Source organism: Grampus griseus (genome assembly GCF_964374135.1).
Source record: "Grampus griseus genome assembly, chromosome: 1".
In the NCBI taxonomy this organism is placed as follows: Eukaryota; Metazoa; Chordata; class Mammalia; order Artiodactyla; family Delphinidae; genus Grampus; species Grampus griseus.
The window spans coordinates 35,398,509-35,424,820 of record NC_139017.1 but is presented as its reverse complement, the minus strand read 5'-3'; the positions used below and the strand labels follow the sequence as shown (position 1 = coordinate 35,424,820).

The window sequence follows — 26,312 nt, the reverse complement described above, 5'->3', positions numbered from 1 at the left end:
CAAAAGTACTGTCTTACCATACAGTAAGTATGGAGGAAGCAAGATTATTACCTGATTATATTCCTGCCATGCTTTTGCTTACTTATATATGCTTACCCTATTTATGTTATAGATTTTTTTCAATTTAACCTATACTCCACGGTTTTATTAGAACATCTTAGAGAGCTGCTACTCAGAAAAGACTTCATGTGATCTTTATGAAATTATAATTGCTGTTTTTAATGTCACTGTATGTTTTTAAAAATTCAGCACTAAGGGGGCCTTAAACAAAACTGTAGTCTTTGCTGGTTTGAATTAAAAGGAAGACCCCTTCTAATCAGATAAACCTAAAGTCTTAACATGGTGAGAAATACTTTTCATGCTCTAAGTAAATCACTGAACAGAGAGCAGAATTTCTTAGTCTCTCGTAATTCAAGGTAGTAAGCACTAGATGGCACTGCTGATTCTTAACCACGCAGTTGATTTTCCAGGTTTTATGCCAAATTTAAGAATCCTATTAACAACATTCAAGTTCTTGGATAATTAAAGAAATTTTACACATTTCAAAGGGGGAAAAAACCCTTAAGCCAGTTTAGCATGTTCTCTACTATAATCCTTTCCTAATTGCTATTACTCTAAATCAAGTTCTCTAGATGAGGTTTTAAATATATAACTTTGTATAAATATAACTATAAATGTAAATATTAAAATTTTTAAATCAAATATTGGTGTACTTTCAGATGATAATTATAATTTAAGTGGAAAGAAATAAGTTTCTCCAAGGGAAAGACTCAGTTTTCAGCTTTGTTAAGCAACTTGCCACTAACATCCTAAGAGCAGGAGGGGCAAGGAGCAAATTATGGGTTTAGCTTCTCATCTCTATGATGGTCTTAGGACCTTTATATAAAGACTCTTCTGTCCACTTTGGGACTGAAGTCTCCTGGTCTGTCCACTTAAAAACTAGAAGTGTCAATATGGCCAGTGCCCCACGCTGGCAGCGTCTGTACCTATTCTGGGCGTGTCAAGAGGGACTGACGGGACAGTGAGAGGGCTCTTGCCTCACCCTTGCACATGCTCTCCTCAACTCCTCCCGTCGTTCAGATAAACAGCCAGGGCCGGGACTAGATCTTCACCAAGCTAATAAAACTGCTCCAAAATCAAAAGCCTTGGAAAGTAATCTTACGTTTTGAAACATCACAACTTTTTTTTTTTAAGAATGTTTCTCTTTTACAAAGAGATACAAAGTAGCTTCTCAACTCACCACCAACAAAAGAAATACAAGTGATGCTGAAAATCTCTTAAAGCTAACACAGAGTGCCATTCACCAATTCATTCATTTATTCAATTAATGTGGCCATGTGCCTTGGATGGTGCTCAGAGCTAGTAACGTACCAGTGAACAAAAGAGATGTGGGTCCCGGTCTGTATAAGGCCTACTATTTAGTAATAGATATTGTTAGTCATACAGTAATAATATTTTTATTGTTGCTTATAAGTCAACAGACACTGGCATCACCTCAAATCCTTTTTGGAAGTAAGCCTGATATAAACCAATGAAAATTTAACTCACTGATCATGGTATCATGGCAGGAAAGAACATGGATCTACGGAGAGTGAGAAAATAATTCAAAAGAAGGCGCTTTGGTCTTTGGTGTCCCAATCTGTTCCATGGAAAGTAAACTGCCTAGGTGGTCACACACAGCTGCACATACTCTTTGCTTCGTTTTTATGAAGAAAAGCAAACAAACAGACACTGTAGATGCTTTACGAGAAAACAAATTGGGTGGTCTTCCTCAAATTGTTACTCTTTTCCTCCCAAAGTTCCACGTCATCTACATCTGCTTTAATAACTTCATCTTTATGGAAGTAAAATATTAACATTTTAAATATGGACTATGAATCATCAACGAAATGATAAATTACAAATGCAAACAATTCTATCACATTAGAAGAAAGGCTTCCATTTTAGAAGGCTATTTTATCAAGAACCTCTTTCCTCAATTTTAGTCCTGAGGGTACACCATTCTCCAGTCATTCTGTCATGACAGACTGGTTTTAAGTCCCCGCTCTACACCTCACTCCCTGTGTGATCCTGTATTCCTCATCTCTCAGACGGAGATAATTCCGATGTCACGGTGATACAACACAACTAAGGGAGATCAGTGTGGAAAATGCTTGCAACAGTGCTTTGTACATAGTGAGGGCTTGATAACAACAACTGTCACAGTGTCCAAATTTCAGTGAAGAATTCCATTCATATATTCATAACAGGAATAGAAACCAATGATGAGTAAGATTTTAAGAGAGAAAAGCATCTAGCTTCTGTAAAGAAGATCAAGTCTCCTGGCTTGACCATACTATTTTCTAGGATAGGGGAAAAATTTAGCAAATCAGATCACTGAGCCAACGGCGGGCATCTTTAAGGAAGCTTAGCAAACAAGAGATGAAACTGGCAGAAAGAAGAAGAGTCCCAATTTTCAAAATGACAGAGAATGCAAGTTCTGCAGACTACTAACCCACAACAGCATTCTAAGCAGACTATTAAAATATGCGGTTACTTAAAGAATACCATGGGGCCACCACTAAGGTTCAGTGAGTCCAAACAACACCATTTCCTTCTTTCACAGCAGACTAATACATCTAGGAAATATGACAGATATGATGTAGCAAGAAAAAAAAGCCTCTGACAGTAGGTTTATACTATCCTTTGGATAAGAAGAAGAAATACAAATTGAGTGATAATACACAGACTCATTATCTGCTAAATGACTGCCAAATGCTACTTTTAATGGATACGTAATTTCAATCCAGAAGGAAGTATCTAGTGACCAGTCTCAGGGCTTTATGTCAGTCCTATTCTGGTAACCCCAGTTTACTTGAATTAAGCCACAAAGCAGCCCTTAATGTATGTCAGTTCCCTAAGAGAAGGGACGTGTCAGCTAGTCCTTTGCTCCATCCCGGCTCCTAGAACAGGACATGGCATCCCGTGGGAGTTCATTAAATACTTGTTTGAATGAATTAAAAATGTGTCACTAATATGAAGTTAAGGGGATTAATAAATATCAGCAATGACTTAATCAGAAACCAAAAGGTCTTCACAGAGCAGAATGATGGCAATAGACCCAGGTAACTGCACGCAGAGGGAAAAGCCTAGCCTTTGTTGTTAGGTGAACCCTGGTTTCAACCTCGGTTCTGCCACTTGTCAAGGAGGGAAAGAGGGGTAGTGGGCAGAGAATTGAGGTGAACTTTCAATAGAAAGAGAAAAAAGGTCTTCCACATAAATCCAAAATTGATCACGTACTTAGTGAGAGAAGGTGCAGTTTTTAGCTAGGGTGGCATGTAACTGGGGAAAATATTAATTCCTACTCCAAGAATATAGTTTAGAATAATCAGACATGAGGTTCTATCTGGGCCACTTTTGAGAGTAAAAGCAGTCACTGTTAATTATGCTAGGACAACAGGTGCAAATTGGGGCTGCCCTTGGCAAACTGGGACGTACGATTGCACTATTTACAGCACACATCAAAAGCTCTAGACATTTGAGTTGATAAAAAGTTAAATGGATCAACGATTTGCTGTAATTGCTTTAAAAATATATTAGTTTGGGCTTCCCTGGTGGCGCAGTGGTTGAGAGTCCGCCTGCCGATGCAGGGGACACGGGTTCATGCCCTGGCCTGGGAAGATCCCACATGCCATGGAGTGGCTGGGCCCGTGAGCCATGGCCGCTGAGCCTGCACGTCCGGAGCCTGTGCTCCGCAACGGGAGAGGCCACAACAGTGAGAGATCCGCGTACCACACACACAAAAAATTTTATATATATATATATATATATATATATATATATATATTAGTTCACTGAGTGCTTACTATATGCCTGGCACTAAGTCCTTTACATGTATTGACTCATTTAATATTCACAAAAATATTACGGAATATCATTATCTTATATGCAGATGAAGAAATGGAGTCACAGAGAGGTTAAATAACTTGCTCAAGGTTACTATTCAGCTTACCCTAAGGTTTACAGTAGCTGAAGAATTGGACTCCAAAGCCAGTGGCCCCTGGGTGTGTGCATTTAACCACTACAATATATAACCTTGGGCTGCACCAAAATGCATTGAATCAGGCAAAGGATAGTCCTGCTTGCCTCTGTTTCCATCAGAGCACAGCTAGGGACATTGTTTTGATTCCAGGTCCACGGTTTTCAAACTAGGTATATGAGCATGTATTAAAGATGGCAAGGAGATGTGAGATGATGATACATATGGATGAGTAGAAGGAAATACTTAGCTTAGGGAAGAAAAGAGTTGGTAGGTCATGAGAATGGCGCAGCTATAGGATGGTCATAGGAAAGAAAAGTTAGACACAGTCTATTTTTTTTTAGACACATTCTTCTCATCAGCTTACAAACTTCTTTTAGCCATTGGGATCCAGTTCACATATGTAGTTAATTATATAATTAAATAATCATTCAATCAAGACAAAAGTTTCATGAAAACCTTACTACTTGTGATACACTCTGATATTTTCTATTCTATTCTACTCCATTTCTTCTCCTCCTCCTCTTTTAATGCTGGTCATAGCCATCTAAAATTATTTTACAACCCTGGAGTTTAGCCTAAAATTTGAAAAATACTGCTGTATATGGTCCCAAGGCAAGAAACTAAAGAGCAGTGGACAGATGTTACATGAAAGTATGTTTTAACTCAACATAAACAATAACTAAATACCTGCCAGAGCAGTTCAAAGTTGTAATGGGCTATTTCAGAACAAGGAGAGCTCCCCATCACTGTAGGTGATGTAGGTATCCCATCATAGGCTACAAATAGAGTAGAGGGGATTCAAGTATTAGTTAAATGGCTGGGATTCAAGTATTAGTTAAATGGCTGGAATAGAAAAATATTAGGTTTTCTTTCCAAACCTGAGATCTCATTATTCTGAACCACATTTTTGTAACAGAAATAATATTTTCCCTTCAACAATGTCCATTTTCAAAAATACTTAGATATGTACCAAGCTACCAAGATGTAACGAAAGAAGGAAAGTTGTAAGGAGACAAGAAAAGAAAGAAGGGAGGCAAGAAAGGGAGGAAGGGAGGAAGGAGGAAGGAGGAAGGGAAGAAAGGGAAGGAAAGGAAAGAAGGAAGAGAAGGAGGGAGGGAGGGAGGAAGAGAAAAAGAGAGGAAGGGAGGGAAAAACAGAAAAAAAGAGAAGAGAGAGAGAGAAGAGAAATAAAACTAAATAGAATTTAAGCGTTTCCTAAGTAAATTAACGAGTTTTGCCTTCAAAATAAAGTCTAAAATCCCACTTTCCCAATCTCAACAAAAATGTAAATTGGGTTCACCAAGAGTGCGAGATTCCTAAGTACCCTGCATGAGAAAAAGAAGAAAAAAAGGCATCTGAAAATTACTCTGGGCTCTATAATTAGCTCTCATGGTTTTCTTTCAGATCATTCTGGATGATCAGATCAGAACAGAAGAGTGGAGACTGGCTCAGGACTTGATGTGTAAAATAGCTTTCAACAGGGTTCGGGCAATCCTTTTTGACAGGTATACACATTGCAACAATCCTCAAAGGCCACTTCTGGGAGACCCTCCTGACTCCTTTTGAAGATACTGCCAAGAAAGAGAAGAGAGAAAGTAGGAAGAGAAATCTAAACAGGAACAAAACAATTGAAAGGAAGACACTAACGCAAACCCCAAAGGATACGATTGATAAAGATTAAAAATTCTATTAGACTTGACCAACCATACAACCCACGATTCCTGTGGGCTTATTACTAGCACACAGTGCTCTCTCGCCACCAGGTATCTTGTTTAATCCTTAGAGCCGTGTTCATGATCAAATGCTAACACCATTGGTACAGGGCTACGGGTTGCTTTCTGAGTAAGACTGAGGTTTCAGTGGTGATCTCCACAGGGCTTCCTAAAGGAAATAAGAAAGTCCAAACTGGGGTAAATGATCTATCCAATACTGTCAAGAGCTCACTGGATGCTGTTTACCAAACTCAGTTTCCTCACAAGGTCTCAGAGGACAAGGGCGCATGGACCAGAACAGCTACAATCCAGCCACAGCTGGTTTTATTTGGTATTACAGGGAGATGGCTACACATAAATTAAACAAATAAAAGTAAATAAAAAGATATCCTCAACTGTAAACTCCTCTTTCTGACAAAATGAAAAATTCAGTATTTACCCTCAATTAATACTATAGGTACATGTACTACCAACATGTAATAGAAAGTCTTTGAAATTTACATACTCAAGCTAAGTGGTTTTGAAATGAAGTGGAAAGTAAGAAGCTTTTTGCTAAGACCATCTGGGCATCTTAGAAACCTGAATCCTGAGTTGGACCCATTCCCACATTGCTATAAACCACACTACAAACTCTCAAATCAGGGACAGAGTCCTTTGTGGAAAGATGAGTTCAGGAAATAAACTGAAACCAGACTTAAGTTTGACAAGTCAATGAAGGCAGAGATTTGGAAGCAGAAGAAAAAGAATAAAGGTTGACATAATTCAGGTAGGGTGGAATTCGAAGCATGATGGGACCTTGGCAACACAGACCAGCTGGATCAAGATGAAGCCAAGACCAGGCCAGGCACTGTCTAGGGAAACACATACAAGATCCAGAGGTCTGTCTACCAGGTGGACGCTTGCAAACCCAATGTACCATGGCCAAAGACACAGCAAGTTCACACGTGATGCAGGCAGACTTTGGGAACAGGAGAATGAATTCAAGGACAAGGTATGGCCCTGAGGTACAGATTCACAGTCAGAGCAAGACTTCTATTTCCAGCAGTGTTGTGATCTAAGTCCACAAAAAACAAAACAAAACAAAAAAACAACCTAGAAGTGCTGGATAAAATATGAGTCACAGGGAAGTGAGGGAAATTCTAGAAATTTGGGAAATTCTTCCTAAAACCAGGGAAGAACATAAACATAGATGTGTTATATTGGCACTGACATTTAGGCTGTCCAGAGAGTACTTGTTGATACGGGTAAGTAGGAAGCTTGGGTTTTCACAGCCATGTGGAAATAGATGATAAAGCCTCGGGTTTGTTCAATGTGAAGAAGTGGAACAGAGCCCCTCCTTGCACCTATAAGCCCTCAAAGGGCTACTTTCTCAGTAAAAAGAGATGACAAGGAAACTGTCTATCTCGGCATAGACGTCTGGGGCCGGGGGAGCTTCCCAAAACACAAGGATCAAATTTTACTACCTAATTTGAAAGGAAGGAACACTTCCAAACTCATTTTAGGAGGCTGGCATTACCCTGATACTGAAGCCAGGTGAAGATGTTACAAGAAAAGAAAATTACAGGCCAATATCCCTGATGAACATAGATGTGGTGAACATTCTCAACAAAATACTAACAAACTGACTTCAACAGCACAGTAAAAGGGTCATATATCATGATCAAGTGAGATTTATCCCTGGGATTCAAGGATGGTTCAACATACACAGATCAATAAATGTAATACACACCACATTAACAGAATGATAATTTCATTAGATGCAGAAAAAGCATTTGACAAAATTCACATCCCCTCAAGATAAAACTCTCAACAAATTACTTATAGAAGCAATACACCCCAACATAATAAAAGCCATATATGACAAGCCCACAGCTAACACCTTACTCAATGGTGAAAAGTTAAAAGCCTTTCGTCTAAGATCAGGAAAAAAACAAGCATGCCCACTCTCACCACTTCTGTTCAACATATACTACTGTAAATCCTATCCACAGCAATTAGGCAAGAAAGATAACTAAAAGGTATCCAAATTAGAAATTAAGAAGTAAAATTAATCCCTGTTTGCAGATGAGATGATCTTAGATATGAAAACCCCTAAAGACTCCATCAAAAAAACCTGTTACAACTAATAAATGAAATCAGCAAAGTTGCAGGATAAAAAATCAATATAGAAAAATCAATTGTGCTTCTATACACTAACAATGTGCTATCTGAAAGAAATTTTAAAAGCAATTCCATTTACAGTAACATCAAAAACAACAATATACTTAGGAATAAATTTAACCAAGGAGGTGAAATATCTGTACACTGAAACCAATAAGGCACTGATGAAAGAAATTGAAGAAAACACAAACTAATACTGGAAATCCAGTGTTCTTGGATTGGAAGAATTAATATTGTTAAAATGTTTATACCACCCAAAGAGATCTACAAATTCAGTGCCATCCCAATCAAAATTCTACTGTCATTTTTCACAGAAATAGAAAAACTATACTAAAATTTGTATGGAACCAAAAAGACCTTGAATAGCCAAAGCAATCTTGTGAATGAATAAAGCTGGAGACATCATACATTCTGATTTCAAACTATACTACAAAGCTATGGTAATCAGAAGGGTATGGTACTGGCACATAGACCAATGGAACAGACTAGAAAGCTCAGAAATAAACCTTTGTATATAGAGTCAACTAAACTCAGAAAAGGACACCAAGAACACATAATAGGAAAGGGCAGTCTCTTCAACAAATGGTGCTGAGAAAACTGGATATTCACATGCAAAAGAATGGAATGACTGGACCCCCCATCTTACACCACTCATAAAAGTTAATGTGAAATGTATTAAAGACTTAGATGTAAAACCTGAAACCATAAAACTTCTAGAAGAAAACATAGGGGAAAAGCTCCTTGACATTGGTCTTTGCAGTGATTTTTTTGGATAAGAGACCAAGAGCACAAAAGCCGAAATAAACAAGTGGGACTACATCAAACTAAAAAGCTTCTGCAGAGCAAAAGCAACAATCAATAAATTGAAAAGGCAACTTACAGAAAGAGAGAAAATATTTGCAAACCACATATCTGATAAGGGGTTAATATCCAAAAAAATATAAAGATCTCACACAACTAAGTGGCGAAAAAAAGCAAATAATCCAATTAAAAATAGGTAAAGGACCTGAACAGACATTTTTCCAAATGGCCAAAAGGCACATGAAAAGGTGTTCAACATCACTAATCATTAGGGAAATGCAAATTAAAACCATGATGAGATACCATCTCACACCTGTTAAGATAGCTATTATCAAAATGACAAACGTTAACCAACATTGGTGAGAATGTGGAGAAAAGTGAATCATTATACACTATTGGTGGAAATGTTAACTGTTACAACCATTATAAAAACCTCATAGTGGTTCCTCAAAAAATAGAACTACCATATGATCCAACAATCCCACTTCTAGGTATATAACCAAAGGAAATGAAATTGGTAACTGGAAGATATATCTGCACTCCCATGTTCATTGCAGCACTATTCACAACAGCCAAAATATGGAAACAACTTAAATGTCCATCAACAGATGAATGGATAAAGAAAATGTGCTATATCTATATAGTGGAATATTATTCAGCCATAAAAAAGGAAATACTGCCATTTGCAACAACGTGGATGAACCTGGAAGGCATTACACTAAGTGAAAGAAGCTAGACAGCACAGAAAGACAAATACTGTATGGTATTACAAGTGGAACCTGAACAAAACAAAACAAACCTGACTTCATAGAAAGAGAGTAAAATGGTGGTTACCAAGAGTTAGGAGGAGAAGTAAATGGGAAGATGTAGGTCAAAGGGCCAACTTTCAGTTATAAGTTTTAAGAATCTAATTTACAGCAAGGTGACTATAGTTAATACTATGCTATTATATACTTGAAAGTTGCTGAGAGTAGATCTTAAGCATTCTCACCACAAGAAAAAAAAAGAGTTAACTACATGAAGTGATGATGTGTTAATTAGCTTGATCTTGCATAATCGTTCTACAATGTATACATATATAAAATCATCACCTTTTACACTTTAAATACATACAAGTTACAGTTGTCCATTATTCCTCAATGAAATTAGAAAACAGAACAAAACAAAACAATCAAAAAGAATCAAATTGGTATACTGATATTCCCTATTAAAAATGTCTTTCTACTGTTAAAAAGAATTATCCTACCTATGTAATTCAGGAACCCAGAGCTGAGAAATTAATATTAAAGTGATCAAGGGTGGGAAATACACTCGCAGTACCTGTAAAAATGAAAGGCAAACTCCCTCTGGAGCAGTGGTTCTCAACCTTGATGGTGGAGCTTTAAAAACTTTGAGGCTTCAGTCTCACATTCAGAGTATCTGAGTTAACTCGTCTGGCGTTCAACCTGCCATCCTAATTTTAAAGGCTCACTAGGTGATTCCAATGTGTAGCAAAGACTAAGAACCACTGCTCTGGAGAGATATGCCTTCAGTGCAGGCCACACAGGATCTCCACCAAGCATGACTGAGAAAACAAAATTTTACAACACCCAAAGGAGCAATCCACCATAAGCAAGAATAGGCAGAAATAACAAAAAACAGAGTTACACCCACAAGAACTTTAGAGATAATTGAATTATTTGTTACAGACTATATAATAAGAACATATAAAATAAAGATGAAAAACCCAAAAATATAAAACTGGAGAAAAATACAAGCACAAAATAAAATTAGAAATGATACACTCATTGATTTTAAATACTCAATAAGTGAGTTAAATAGCAGATTAACAGACCTGTAGAAAAAAGTGGAGGCCTAGATGACTGATCTGGAGAAAATACCTGGAATGTGACACTGAAAGATGAATAACTGGAATTGCAACAGACAAATTGAGTCATGCAGGATAAATGAGAAGGTTCAACATATACCTAATCCATGTTCCAAAAGAAGAGAAAATGGAGGAGAGGAATATTTAAAGAGATGATGAATGACATAAAATAGTTCAGAAAAAAATACAGAGAGAGACAGGGAGAGAGAACAAAGGAGATGTCAAGAAGCACAAATGACAAAGCAAATGATGTAAATGTTAACAGTAAGTGAATCTGGATAAAAGGTCTAGGAGTGTTCCTTGTTACTATGTTTACTTTTGCAACTTTCTTCTAAGTTTGAAACTATTTACAAATAAAATGGTTTTTTTTAAAAAAATTTTTTTTGGCCACACTGCTTGCGGGATCTTAGTTCCCTGACCAGGGATTGAACCCGGGCCCTTGGCAGTGAAAGCACAGAGTCCTAACCACTGGACCTCCAGGGAATTCCCTATTAAAATTTTTTTAAGAGATAATGGCTATTTTCCAGAATTAATGAGAAATAAGGATTACCAAATTTGAGTTTCAAGCAGGATAAATAAAACTAAATCCACACCTTAAGCACATTACATTGGAAACTATAAAATATGAAAGGCAAAGAAAGTGTCTTAAAAGTTATCAGAGAAAACATAAATTATCTATAAAGAGCAAAAGAAAATCACAATGAGACTATGTCTCACACATGTTAGAATGGCTATTATTGAAAAGACAAGGAATAACAAATGTTGGAGAGGATATGAAGAAAAGGGAATCCTACACTGTTGGTGGGACTGTAAATTGGTACAGTCACTATGGAAAACAGTATGGAGATCCCTCAAAGAACTAAGACTAGAACTATTATATGACCCACCTATTCCACTTCCTGGTACTTACCTGAAGAGCACAAAAACACTAATTCAAAAAGATATATGCACCCCTATGTTCACTGCAGCATTATATACGATAGCTAGGATATGGAAACAACCTAAATGTCTATCAGTGGATAAATGGATAAAGAAGATGTAGCATATATACACATTAGAATACTATTCAGCCATAAAAAAGAATGAAACCCTGCCATGTGTGACACCATAGATGGACCTTGAAGGTGTTAGGCTAAGTGAAATAAGTCAGCTATGATTTCATTTATATGTGAAGCCTAAAAAACCAAGACAAATGAACAAACAAAATAAAACAAAAACAAACTCGTAGATACAGAGATCAGATTAGTGATCTCCAGAGGGGAAGGGTGCTGAGGGTGCGTGAAATGGGTGAAGGGGGTCAACTGTATGTTGATGGATGGTAACTAGACTTGTGGTAGTGACCACTTTGTAGTGTACACAGATGTTGAATTACAATGCTATATATCTGAATCTTACACAGTAATCAAAACAATATTATAGGCCTAAAAAAATATATCTATAGTGAAACAACAATTAGACTCAATGGACTTCTTAACAGCAACCACTTGGAGGATTTTCAGAGCTCACCTTATCTTCTACTGAGTCTATGATCATAATATTTTCTCTCAGCTGCCACATATTCTATCCTAATTGAGGGAGAAGACTGAACTGAGCTCAACTCAGCACTATCAAGGACTTCAATTGGAAGAGATTGGGACAAGAGGAGCTGAAAGTAGTGATAAGCTAAATATCAGTAAGTATGGTGCCCTTGGAGATTTATTGAGTATTAGCAATCCAAATGAAGAAACAGAAGTACTACAGAATCTCATCCACTATTCACTCCCTTCCAGCCAAATGACAAGCTTAAAAGAAACTCGTCTTTCTAAATTGATATGTTAAATACTTCCTTTCACTGACAATATCAAATGTTGGCAAGGATATGGAATAACTGGAATGCTCATATGTTACTAGTGGGAATATAAAATAATAAACCACTTTGGAAAACAGTTTGGCAGTTCTTAGAAAGTTGAGATGCATTTATCATACAACCTAGCAATTCCACTCTTAAGTATTTGCCCAAAAGAAAGAAACACATGTCCCCACAAACACTTGGACATGAATGTTCAGAGCAGCTTTTTTTATAATCACCCAAAACTAGAAACAATACAAATGTTCATCAACAGATGAATAGATGAATTATAGTATATCTATACGATGGAATATTACTCAGTATCAAAAAGGAACAAACTACCGCTATACGTAATTACACGATGAGTCTCAAAAACATTATACTAAGCAATAAGCGAAAGACCCAGAGTTCATAATTCATGAGTCCATTTATGTGAAACTTTGGAAAACACAAATCTAATCTATAGTAACAGCTAATAGATGAAACTTCCCTAGAGCCATGGGAGATGGTGATTAATAGGGAAGGCAGCGACACAGGGGAAATTTGGGACTGATAGAAATGTTCTCTATTTTTATTGTAATGATGGTAACATGAGTACATACATTTGTCAAAACTAATAAAACTGTACACTTGAGATGGATGCATTTTATTATATGTAAATGATACCTCAATAAAGTTCATTTTTAAAATTTCCTCTTGCCACAAACATTTTCAGCTGTTTTCCCACACATACTTATCATTTCATCATGATATACTTTTCCTACATTTTCTTCTCTTTGTTGTCTTTATCATTGTCTCACTTTTGAAATATAATTTTTCCCATTCATCTTAGGCTAGGTCATTAATTTGAAATTGTTTTCTTTTTGCTCTAAAAAGTAGGATATGATGGAGAGATCCTGGTGTAAAGAAAAGAGTTGTAGAGTGCTCAAATCCCAGCTTTACCGATTACTGGCTATGTTACCTTGAGCATTAGTTAAACACTCTGAACCTCAGTTTCTTTATCTGTAAAATGGAAATTGTAATAACACCACCTCTTAAGGATGTAAGGCATGTAAAAATTTTGGCAGAGTAGGCATTCAGTAAATGTTCATCTCAGTTCAACAAACGATATTTTCATTTAAATTCTTTATCGTTTATATTATAAGCTAGACAGAGGAATTAACCTAAATAAAATTCAGTGAACTTAGTTAAGTAGAATCACTACCCAATAGTGACTTAAGTGGGACTGAAGAAGTACATGAAAGCAATATCACTCATAGCTGAATCTGTGAACCAGTGCCCATCCATAAACTGCTACCAGTGTGAACAAGATAAGTAGAGAAACTGAAAGTATTTAGAAAACTTTAGAGAAATTTGATATGACCCTGTACGATCTATATCAGTAAATGTGATTCCGAGTTTAAATCTTGTATAGGAGAAGGTTCTAGAGTAATTGCTCAGATTAAGGAGTTTGAGTCAAAATGTAAAGCGACACATTTCTTCCTTCATCAAGAAAATCTTACTATGAAAAAAAGTCAGCCAAACTAAATAATGTGCTTAGTGACATAGTAAAAATTATGAATTACATAAAAGCTAATGCATTCCATTTGAGAGTATTCTCTTTATGTGATAATATGGAAGCTGATCACAAACAACTGCAATTGTATACCAGGTACAGTGGTTATCTAGGAGAAAAGTTCTGTAGAGAATGTTTGGACGTTGAATAAATTCAGAGTTACTGATAAATAAGAAACCAGTTTGGGCTCAACTTTTTTTTTTTTTTTTTCTTTTTTGCGGTATGCGGGCCTCTCACTGCTGTGGCCTCTCCCGTTGCGGAGCACAGGCTCCGGACGCGCAGGCTCAGCGGCCATGGCTCACGGACCCAGCTGCTCCGCAGCATGTGGGATCCTCCCGGACCGGGACACGAACCCGTGTCCCCTGCATTGGCAGACGGACTCTCAACCACTGCGCCACCAGGGAAGCCCTGGGCTCAACTTTTTAAAGATATGTATTAGACAACCAGACTCGCCTATTTTTCTGAAATCTTTATGTTAATAATCTTAATATTTCCAAACAAGGAAGAAATGTAACATGTTTTCCAGTAGCAGATGACTGAAAAGTCAAAATAAACATTAGAAGCATGGAAGAACAGTTTTCACAGATTGTTATGTCATGTTTCATAGTTTAACAACAATTATCCATGCAGCAGGTAATGATTTTGATATTGCACATCTGCACAAAATGATTACCAAACACCTGACAGAATTGATAGAATGTTTAAAATTTTTATACTCCATCAAAAGAAGATCCATGCTTAGGAAATTCATGGAACCATAAACTCATTCATTGAAACATAATTTAAATTTAATATAACTTTACAGGATAAATTGTTGGAACTGGCCACTGATGCAGCATTGACAATGAATTTTGAAAATACTACATCACTTGCTTTGTTTTTAAAAAACATTAAAAATGAATATCTTCAGCTGGTGAAATTGCTTTAAAATCTCTTCCTCTATTCCTATCAGCATACCTCTTGAAATTGGCTTTCTCTATTATGATGCTATTAAAACAAACATAGAAACAGTCTGGATATACATTATATGCTGCAAATAGTGTTATCATCAATTGAACCTGGACTGGATAAAGTAACAAGCAAGAAGCAAGTTAATCACAATAAAAATTTTTAAATGGATATACATGATGTCCATAAAATGTACATATATAGGACATTGAATATAGAGATTTACTATATCCTTCATAAATGTTTTGTTTAATATAATTGTAGAATATAGTAATAGTAATCTCTGTAATAATCATCTATACATATACTTTCAATAAACAATGTAAATAGTTTTGGTAACTCTTTTCTCTTTTTATTCTGTGTTATGTTTGTTCTGTTTATATTTACATAAAGACAGACATATAGGTCACTGAGACAGAATAGAAAGCCCAGAAACAAACCACACACATACAGTCAAATGATCTTTTGACAAGGGCGCCAAGATTACACAATGGGGAAGAGACAGTCTTTTCAACAAACGGTGTTAGGAAAACTGGATATCCACATGCAAAAGAATGAAACTGGACCCTATCTTAAACCATACATACACACACATATGAAACCCTCAAAATAGATTAAAGACCTGAAACTATAAAATTTCTAGAAGGAAACATAGAGGGAAAGCTTCATGACATTGGTCTTGGCAATGATTTCTTGGATATGACATCAAAAGCTCGGGCAAAAATAGTAAAAATAGACAAGTTCTGCTTATATTTATTAAAATGTAATTAAAAATTTTTTATGTTCATCTGATTATATCTGTTGAACTACTTATTTTAAAAATAAGCTTATGGGCTTCCATGGTGGCGCAGTGGTTGGGAGTCCGCCTGCCTATGCAGGGGACCGGGTTCGTGCCCCGGTCTGGGAGGATCCCACGTGTCGCGGAGCAGCTAGGCCCGTGAGCCATGGCCGCTGAGCCTGCGCGTCTGGAGCCTGTGCTCCGCAACGGGGGAGGCCACAACACTGAGAGGCCCGCGTACCACAAAAATAAATAAATAAATAAGCTTATGATTTCAATGTCTTTTTGTTCATTTTTAATACAATCATTTTCATCGAAATTTTACAAAATCATTAGTGTATGATGATTTGGTAACTTAAGTTGGTCCTTCCTCACAGATAGTTTGAAACATTTTTTAGAGCATCTATACAGAATCTGGGAGTAAAGATAGTGCCTTATGCTACATTTTTCCTCAGTTTAAGTTTTAGGAGTGACCTTTGATTCTGAACATCTGTTGGTATTTCCCTAGGATAATGGGGAAAACCAACATGGAGGAATTCTGAGGAAAAAAATGTGGTTTTACAAGGACCTACTGTATAGCACAGGGAACTCTGCTCAATATTATGTAACAACCTAAATGGGGAAAGAATAGATACTTGTATATGTATAATTGAATCACTTTGCTGTACACCTGAAACTAACACAACATAACTCCAACATGATTGGAGTAATCAACCATACTCCAATATAAAATAAAAAGTTTTAAAAAAATAAAGGGATAAAATAACACAACATAACTCCAACATGATTGGAGTAATCAACCATACTCCAATATAAAATAAAAAGTTTAAAAAAAAAAAGGGATAAAATAAACTGTTGGGACACACACACACACACACACACACACACACACACACACACACAGTGGTTTTAGCAAACTAAGGGTGGTCCAACAGAAAGTTTCTCGCTCTTAAGACTGTGCTGCCACCCTGTGGCCATTCTTCTTATGACCCCAAGCTAGAAGATGCATCCTCTGCTATTTATCTCCCTCTCCTCTCAACCCTAACACTTATCTCATCTTTCCCACCTAATTCTGTAGTGAACTTCATGAAGCCTACTGAACTCTCTGCTCTTCTTTATTTCATGCTTGCTTTTTTTCTTCAGTTTCTTTTTTGAAGTAGTTTGTTACTGCTACATGAATGTGGACATCATTCAGTGTCAACCAAACTGCAATGAAAGCAATGAATTATATAATTAATTGGGCACAGTACATTCAAATAAAAGTGAAATATTTTAGCAATAACATAGAAATTATTTTACTTTTTTCCACCCAAAGTGAAAGTCACCTTATATAAAGCAACTAGCAACACACAAGCCATCTTGGATATATCTCAAATTGGGATGCCAGAACATAGATTAGAAACAAATTTTAGTTTACAACTAAACTAAGTAAAGGTCTTTTAGAAACATATATCAGTGTAGAAGAATTTGGCTTTTATAAGCTTCTTCATTATAATTTCATATACTTTTATATAGATAATATATATCATAACTCATCTGACTAAAGATGAAACATGGCAAGTTAACAAAGGAAGACAGAAGAAAGAAGTCTGTTTGGGAATCTAGATGTTTCTTCAACCCTTCTCCCTTCCTGTAAATGTCAACTCAGCAATAATAATTGTGAGCAGGAAGCCCATGATCAAGGTCCTTTGTTTCTCTGTGATTAAATTCAGCTTTAAAAGTCATTCTGTGCAACCTAAAGGAAGCTTTGCAAAGTCAGTCTCCTTTAGAGTTTTCAAAACTAACAGATGTAAAAAAAAAAAAAAAAAAAAGTAGCTTAAAAAATGGTGGCTCATGCAAAAGAATGAAATTGGATTAAAGACTTACACGTAAAAGCTTAAACTGTAAAACTACTAGAAGAAAAAATAGGGGTAAAGCTTCTTGACATTGATCTTGGTGATGATTTTTTTGAATATGACACCAAAAGTGCAGGCATCAAAAGTAAAAATAGACAAGTGGGACTGCATCAAACTAAAAAGCTGCTGCACAACAAAAGAAACTTAGAGTAAAATGGCATCCTACAGAATGGCAAGCAATATTTGCAAACAACATACTCGATATGGGGTTAATGTCCAAAATGTATAAGGAACTCATACAACTCAACAACAAAAACAAAACAATCTGACTTAAAAAAGGGCAAAGGACCTGAACAGACATTTCTCACAAGACAAACAAATGACCAACAGGTATATGAAAAGGTGCTCAAACATTATTAATCATCATGGAGATGCAAATCAAAACCACAACGAGATATCACCTCGCACCTGTTAGGATGGCTATTATCAAAATGACAAAAGATAACAAGTGTTGGCGAAGATGGGGAAAAGAGAATCATTGCGCATTGCTGGCGGGAATGTAATTTGGTACAGCCATTATGGGAAACAGTATAGTGGTTCCTCAAAAAATTAAAAATAGAACTGCCATATCATCCAGCAATCCCACTTCTGGGTATTTATCCAAAAGGATTGGAATCAGGATCTCAAAGAGATATCTGCACTCCCTTACTCATTGCAGAATTATTCACAACAGTGATGATACGGAAACAACCTAAATGTCCCTTGACAGATGAATGGTTAAAGAATGTGGTATATACATACAATGGAATATTATTCAGCCTTTCAAAAGGACATCCTGCCATTTGCAACAACATGGATGAACCTGGAGGGCATTCTGTTAAGTGAAATGAACCAAATACAGAAAGACAAATACTGCATGATCTCTTACACATATGAGGTGATTAAAATGTTAATTAGCTTTATTGTTATGATCATTTCACAACATACAAATACATCAAAAGATCAAATTATACACAGTAAATATATACAATTTTATTTGTCAGTTACATCTCAATAGAGCTGTTTTAAAAACTGGCTGGCTACTTAGGATTGCCTATCTCTAAAATTACCTTAAAATGCAATTGGTAAATATACTAGTGGATAGAGGCTCATTATTAAGGTAATATTTTTAAGTGGAATATCATTTGTTAAGGTCAAATAAAAGGTGAAATTTGAGGATCAACTTTTGGTTTTATATTTACCAGTTCACTGAGTTAGCAGACGAAAACGGAGGCAAGAAGTAGGGACAGAAAGGCATGACCAGTGGCCAGAGGTGGGGAAGGAATGGGATGCAATAGAGTGAGCAAGCACCAAAGAAGGAAAATGTCACTGAAAATTAGCTATTAGCTGAGGAGGTAATGAATACACTTGAGACCCGTAAAAGGCACAAAGATCAACCTAAAATATTGACGTTAGAAGGAGCCTCCGAGAGGAGAAGGGAAAGGGCTGTTGCTATTGTGGAGACTGGAAGTTTGACTATGAGAAACAAAACTGAGTGGTGACGCTGCTGCAAGAAGCCTTCTAGGTGCTTCCACCATCCCTGATGGATTGTTTTTAGAGGAGTATATATGCTTAAGAACTTCGGGTGGTAACCAATGGAAACACATACTAGTGATCACCACGCACTCCTTCAAGTGGGCTGAGGAAGAGGAGAGCGGGAATGAGGGTGAGCACAATGAATCATGATTATCAACACGTCGAGTGCCCTTAGGAGACGGTGTGGAGACGAAGGGGGCAGGGGGAAAGCATGCAGAAGGGTGAGTGGCTCTTCCATCAGCCACAGAGGAAGGGCCACAGCTGATACAGGGGCAAAGCTTGTCTTAAACTGGAGGGAACCACACACATAATAGCAAGAGTCTCCCAGGGAATGTGCAAGATGAGGGAAATTGCTAGCACGTAGTAACCCAGGTTTGGACAAAATAAAGAGCTCCCCCACCCCCGCCGCCCCGCCCTGGCTTCAGGGACTGTGGGGCTACTAGTAGAAAGTGCCTCCCTTTGGGGAAGTCTAGTCTCTGCTCCTTTTGCAGGGGCCTCCCTCTCACAGAAGGGTGAGCCTCCAAAGGAGGGGCCCTGGCACCTCCACAGGTAACAGGACCAACAAATCTTGTCCACACCCCAAGCTGGGCACCTACTCTAGATCAGAACAAAGGTGCTGAGCTCAGGACTTGATTCTCGCAGCCAGAGGGAGAAAAACCCCAACACGTTCACTTAAACAGTAAGATATTACACTTTTATCCAGAATGGAATATGCATTCATGTATATTTTCATCTCTGGAACAGGTGGTTTGAAATGCAAATAAAGTAATAAGTGTCAGAGCCGTATCCTAGCAGTAGCTACTTTGCAAACGTTACCATGGCACCAATTCAACAGCGTTCTTAGAGGCAGCCACACCTCAGCAAGGTCTTTCTAACTCAGGACGGCCAAGTTCAAAGGAACTGACAGACGCAAACTGCAAAAGAGTCCTGAACCGATACAGGAGGTGAATTTTACAACACAATTGCCTGCTGAATCTACTTGAAACAGGGTATGGGACTTAAACGGGGAAAAAAAGGGAATGGACCAACTCCTAGGACACCTGGAACGTGATCCAAGCCTGGAGACAAAATGATGGTAATTATAACTGCTAACATTTGTTTTTAGTTGCTAACAGATTGCGCACAGATTGGGAAAGGCAAACTCCATTTTCCAAGTACTCCAGTGCAAACCGTGCTTTACCAGTACTCACTAATCCTAGTTGAGTGAAAAGAAAGCAGATTGTCCTCATGTATGGATCATTTGTGTTAAACTAAGGAAGGCTGTCCTCTCACAGCCGTAGCCCAGGGGGCCACTCACAGGGAGTAGATGCCAGGAGCTGGGTTCTGCAGCTCTCTACTTCCTACTGCCAGTAGATCTGCTTGACTGAGGGCAACATGCATTTCCCAAGCACAGACAAAGCAGAAGGAAAAGGACTAGGTGGTAGGGACACAGGACGGTGGGGAAACAAGTCTTAGCCAACCCGGCCTGTGAACCAATCAAGGTTCCTGAGGTAGTCCCTGGGCTAAACAGGACATGTCTCAGCCTGATTAGGAGAGAACGAAAGGTCAGATACCAAAAGTTAACAAGACAAGACAGTCTGTCGTAAATGGCAAATTGATGATATAAACTACAAATTCTGTAAGTGTTCAAAGGAGGCAGGAATTCTTTCCTGCTTCCCCTTCAGATGAGGGTGATTAAAATCTTCTGAAAAAGTGAAGACCTGCCAATACGGAACCGCCGTTGGCTGACCTTAAAAAGCCATCAACAAGAAGGAAACTCCAGAACTCCCATCATCACATATAAAAGCCACTAGTCCTCAAGATCTCCTTTAAGACAGTAATGATGCATCATTCATGGCCAAAATAGCTATAGGAGAGGGAGGCAAAGGAAGGCGTGCTTAGAAAAGCAATCAGGACTTTCCATACTGCCTTTATCTTGAAAACACGAAGACTTCTCCTTCCCAGAAGGATAATTCTGGGACTATTACATACAGTTATCTCTGCACACCCCACTCCAAAGAAAAAGTAAAGGCAGAAAAGGGCCTCTTGGTACTGCTTCCATAACATTTTAACCAAATCAATCTGTAAATTTCCTATGGATATCAGGTATGCCGCCCAGTGGCAGACCACATTCAGGGCACAATATTCAAAAGAAAGTGAGACTGTGGTCTTGGTTTCAGCAAGTTTTGATATTCAGAGAGATCCAGTTTCAGGAGTAAGGCTGAGAGAGGAGCAGATCCAAGGAGAAAACAACACTCAGGATCAAGCAGGAGATGCTGTCGGGTTCTAGGTGATCAGCCCACTGCCAAGGGTTAAGAAGGAAAAGAGTCCAGGATCCCATGGAAAATCTATGCAAGGTGTAAGAAGCCTCAGGGAAGGAAAATACAGCACTAAGGAGCCAACTGCGGTAAATACCCAATTCTATGGACTAAGTTGACATGTCAGAGATTACATGAAATCTGGAATTTGATGGGTATGCAGTGTCCAGAGTTACTGAAGAGATATCAGCCATTAGGATAATGGTGACATGGGTAAAGTTATATCCCATCAACAGCTGGACTGAAGCTCCTAAAATATTTTCTTCCCAGGACAGGATTAGCAAAGGAACGCTGCAGGTTTCAGCCTGGAGATCAGGCTCTATCAAATACAAATACTGAGGTGATCTGGGTTGAGGAAGACAGAAGTTGATCAAAGAGCTTCCATATGAGAGGCTGTAATAAATACTTTTGAAGTGATAAATTAGATTTCGAAAAGTGAGAAATTAATTTTGTTGCAATGGTCAGTTTATCCCTTTAAAATTTTCTGCTTTATTCATTTTGCTGCCTGGACAAAGAGTTTAATGTACAAACAATACACACTAGAAGAAAATAACGGGGAATACTTAAACTCTTTGATGGGAAGTCTTTTCTAAATACAGTAGTAAAAAATAAATCATAATGGTAATTAGACCACATAAAATGTAAAATTTGGCTCACTTAAAAATACCATCAGCATAATTGGGCTTCCCTGGTGGCGCAGTGGTTGAGAGTCCGCCTGCCGATGCAGGGGACGTGGGTTCGTGCCCCGGTCCGGGAAGATCCCACATGCCGCGGAGCGGCTGCGCCCGTGAGCCATGGCCGCTGAGCCTGCGCGTCCGGAGCCTGTGCTCCGCAACGGGAGAGGCCACAACAGTGAGAGGCCCACGTACCGCAAAAAGCGAACAAAAAAAATACCATCAGCATAATTACAAGGCTCTATAAACCAGGTAAGATATTTGCAACAAATATGACAGCTAATGTTCTTGATACATAAGGAGTTATTGCAAATCAATCAGAAAAGCCTCAAACAAACAAAAAAAAATGGTAAGGGATCATATATCTTTCACAGAAGAATAAATACTACAGACCAATAAGCGTGTAAAAAGGTATACTTTGTACCTTTTCACCAGGAATTGAAAAGGTACAAAGTATAACCATAAAGAGATACTGAAGCTCACTTCTCAAATTGACAAAGGGCATAATAAACAACACTGGGAGACAGTGACAAAATTGGTACATCATCCTAGGAAGCAATCTGACACAGCTTGGTCTAATAATACAACTTTTAGTACTCTACGTTAAAGAATTGGAGACAGGAACGATTTCTTTACAGAAATGTTCATCAAAGTATTATTTATAATAATGATAAGAGGAAAGAACCTGTTATAGTTTTGTGATAAAATAGCCATGAACATTGTGGTTTTTGAAGAAAACCCTCATGACATAATACAAAGTGAAAAAACAAAGTATAAAACATGGTTTAATTATGTTGTGCATTGCAAACATACACAGCAAAAAGACGGGGGGGAATAGACCTGTTAACAGTGATGGGAATGTAAACTGATACAAAGTGGTATGAGGGTTTTTTTTATGCACCAGCATTTTAAAAAATATTCTACAAAAGAAACACGTAATACTTGTAAAATAAAAAGTTACTTTAAAATGTTTCTAAAACTATATTATAATGCCGTTGGCTGCTGCTTAGGAACAATGATACTGAAGGGATATTTTTGTAAAGGAAAAATCATTACTTAAAATCTTAACTTTGGGGGCTTAATGTCCAAGAAGCTATTTATTTGGAATATCCTGAAGAATCATCTTTGCTTTCCAGAATAGTAAAGTTTCCAAAATGCTCTAATAAGACCCACCCACTGGAAATAAAACTCTCAAATGTCAATGAATGAGGGTCCACAACCCAAAGAATACTCAAGTGGCACTTCTCCAAGAAGTCTTTACCATTAAGCAAAATAGACCCTAAGATTCTATTCCCCAAAAGAAAACCACCTCCAACTTATTGCCAGTGATTTGAAGAAATAGCTGATTTTAAATGCAAGCACACTCAAAACCTCCGCACAATATATTAGATACTTTCATATTCAGAAAAGAATCAAAGGAAGAATATTATGAACAAAATGCAAAACCCCTGTTTATTTCTCTGTACTGTCATAAACCGGAATCATGATAACCTGGGGGATTTATACTGTTACTACTGAGAGCTAATATGTATCGAGTCCTTAATATGTGTCAGGCACATAATAAAGCATTTTATATTTATTCCATCATTCAATCCTCGACATAATCTTGTGAGATAGGTTCTATTCTTATCCTCATTTTACAGAGAAGGAAGCTGTGGCTCCCAGACATTCTATAACTTGCCAAAAGTCACAAAGCTGGTAAGCAGCAGAGCCTAGATTTGAAACAAGACAGTCTGTTTCTAGAACTTGCACTGTTAACCCATTTGCTCTACTGCCTCAGAATCTATGGAATAGGTAAAAGTGTATTGTGCCTTTCTTTTTTGTCTCCTACCCAGGATCTGTCTAATCCTCAGGATTAGAATCCAGAACTTTCTAATCTATGGCTATAAATCACTATCTTTTAGAATCAAAGATGCTACCATAGGGCTTCCCTGGTGGTGCAGTGGTTGAGAGTCCGCCTGCCGATGCAGGGGACACGGGTTCGTGCCCCGGTCCAGGAAGATCCCACATGCCGCGGAGCGGCTGGGCCTGTGAGCCATGGCCTGTGCTCCGCAACAGGAGAGGCCACAGCAGTGAGAGGCCCACGTACCGCAAAAAAAAAAAAAAAAAAAAAAAGGATGCTACCATAGTTGCTAGGCTAATTCCTTTAAAGAAAAGTATGGCTCAATAGATTCATGCATTGTCTTTCATTTTCCCTGCATTGGTTTTATATATAATTTCTCTTCCTTGTTTAGGGTTGCAGCTAGAAGACAATAAAACGAGTAATGGAGCCCTTATATGAGGAATACCTAGCCAATCGTGGAACAATAGTAAAACCTTATTACTGGCTGAGATTCTCTCTCGATTGCTCTAATTGTCCTTACCATATTCGGACAGGTGAAGAAGCAAGAGTTCCCTACACAGAATTTTGTCAGATTTTTGGATTCCCTTATGGACCAACATATCCTCAAACAAAACACCTCACATTCTATGAACTAAAAACTTCTTCTGGAAGCCTGGTGCAAAAGGGCCATGCTAGCAGTTGCACTGGGAATGATACCCATCCGGAATCAATGTTATTTGAGATGAATGGTTACTTTGACTCCACCATACACAATAACGATGGCATCAGGCATATCATTCTGTATTCCAGCAACTCCCCTTGCAATGAAGCTAACCATTGCTGCATCAGCAAAATGTACAATTTCCTGGTAATGTATCCAGACGTCACTCTTAGTATTTACTTTTCTCAGCTCTATCATACCGAGGCTGAATTTCCTGCCTCGGCGTGGAACCGTGAAGCTCTCCGGAGCCTGGCCAGTTTATGGCCACAGGTCACTTTGAGCCCAATAAGTGGTGGGATTTGGCATTCTCTCCTCAACAACTTTGTGAGTGGTATGTCTGGAGCGACTGTTTTCCAGCCCATTTTAACCGGGAGAGCACTGGCAGACAGGCACAATGCATATGAAATCAATGCCATAACAGGGGTGAAACCCTATTTCACCGATATTCTTCCCCAGGCAAAAGAGAATCAGAACATAAGAGCTCAGGCAGCTTTAGAGGGCTACCACTTAAACAACGTCTTTCCCAGACAGTCTTTTCAAGTGACAAGTGGACAACTGCAACCCAATCTGACCCTAGACCCCAGGGTTCCTGTCATTTTTGTACTGGTGCCTTTCAGAAACCTACCACCAATCCATGTAGGACAAAACCTACATAAACCCAGGAATATCGTAAAGCACTTAAATATGCCTCAAATATCATTCCAGGAAAACAATGATCTCAGAATGCCTCCCGTTGTAATGCCAGTGGAGAGAGTAGAAATCACCGAACAGTTTGCTAGTAGCAAAGAGGCAGATAAAAAGAAGAAGAAGAAAGGGAAAAATTAAAATTGGCATTCCTACAACAAGAGACCAAACTACTACCAGAGGACTTGATTAGATAGGCAACAGAAATCTGGGAACTTTCTCTCTTAGGTCTGATCCAAGATGGAGATAAACTGATACACTAAAAGCAAAACCTGAATTATTTATTATCTCAACTATTATAAAGCAACACTGTTTTTAACATAATCCACAATGTTTCCATAAGCAACTTGATCTCTCTCCTGTATTTTAAAAGTGACGGTATCAAAATGGAGCCATTAGTAACTTGCTAATATTCTGATGTGGATAAGAAAATGTCATTACTCTACACTACCCACATCACCTTTCGACCAAAGAAGCCCATGGACTAAATAGCTTCCTAAATTGGTTTTGGTATAAAAATTTACTGCAAAATTGGAAAACAGCCTGAGTTACTGACATTAAGTGCTGCCTGCAAAGGCAAATCAGTGATTTTCCATTAATTGTTAACCGTGGACAGATTTTAGGCAGCTCTTTTTTTTTTTTCTTTCTAAAATGGTTCAAAATAGTTTGTGTGGAGAAAAGCTCTTTTTGCTAATTGATTAGATATAGCTGCCAAAATTGATTTTTGAAACCAGCCACCTGCTCAGTTTGATCTTTCCCTCTTGAGCAGATAATAGAGGCAGGATAATACATGAAAGTCTCCAAAACGCCTTCCATCACACACCACATAAAAATCCAAGCCACTTTTACTGGCCTTTAAGGTTCCTCCTCTACCTTCCTGTTGCTCTGTCTTACCAGCAGGAGTGTAGGTTCCTGTAGATCAAGCACTGTCTCTCTCTCCTCTTTGGTTTTCCCTTAGGGTCTGGCACAGTAGCCAGGCAAAACGTGGGTAGCAAGACTGTGAATCTACAGCTCAATAACTTTACCAATCGCCA

At 38.0% G+C, this 26,312-nt stretch overlaps 1 protein-coding gene across 1 annotated transcript; it reads left to right on the top strand.

Annotated features, from left to right (window-relative positions):
• Nucleotides 1-24,315: 24,315 nt before the first annotated feature.
• APOBEC4 (apolipoprotein B mRNA editing enzyme catalytic polypeptide like 4) lies at nucleotides 24,316-25,419 on the top strand (the record flags this gene model as incomplete). The annotated part of the gene is made up of 1 exon (XM_082674399.1): nucleotides 24,316-25,419. One exon carries the CDS (start codon nucleotides 24,316-24,318, stop codon nucleotides 25,417-25,419), a length of 1,104 nt encoding a protein of 367 aa, XP_082530525.1.
• Between the last annotated feature and the right edge of the window lie 893 nt (nucleotides 25,420-26,312).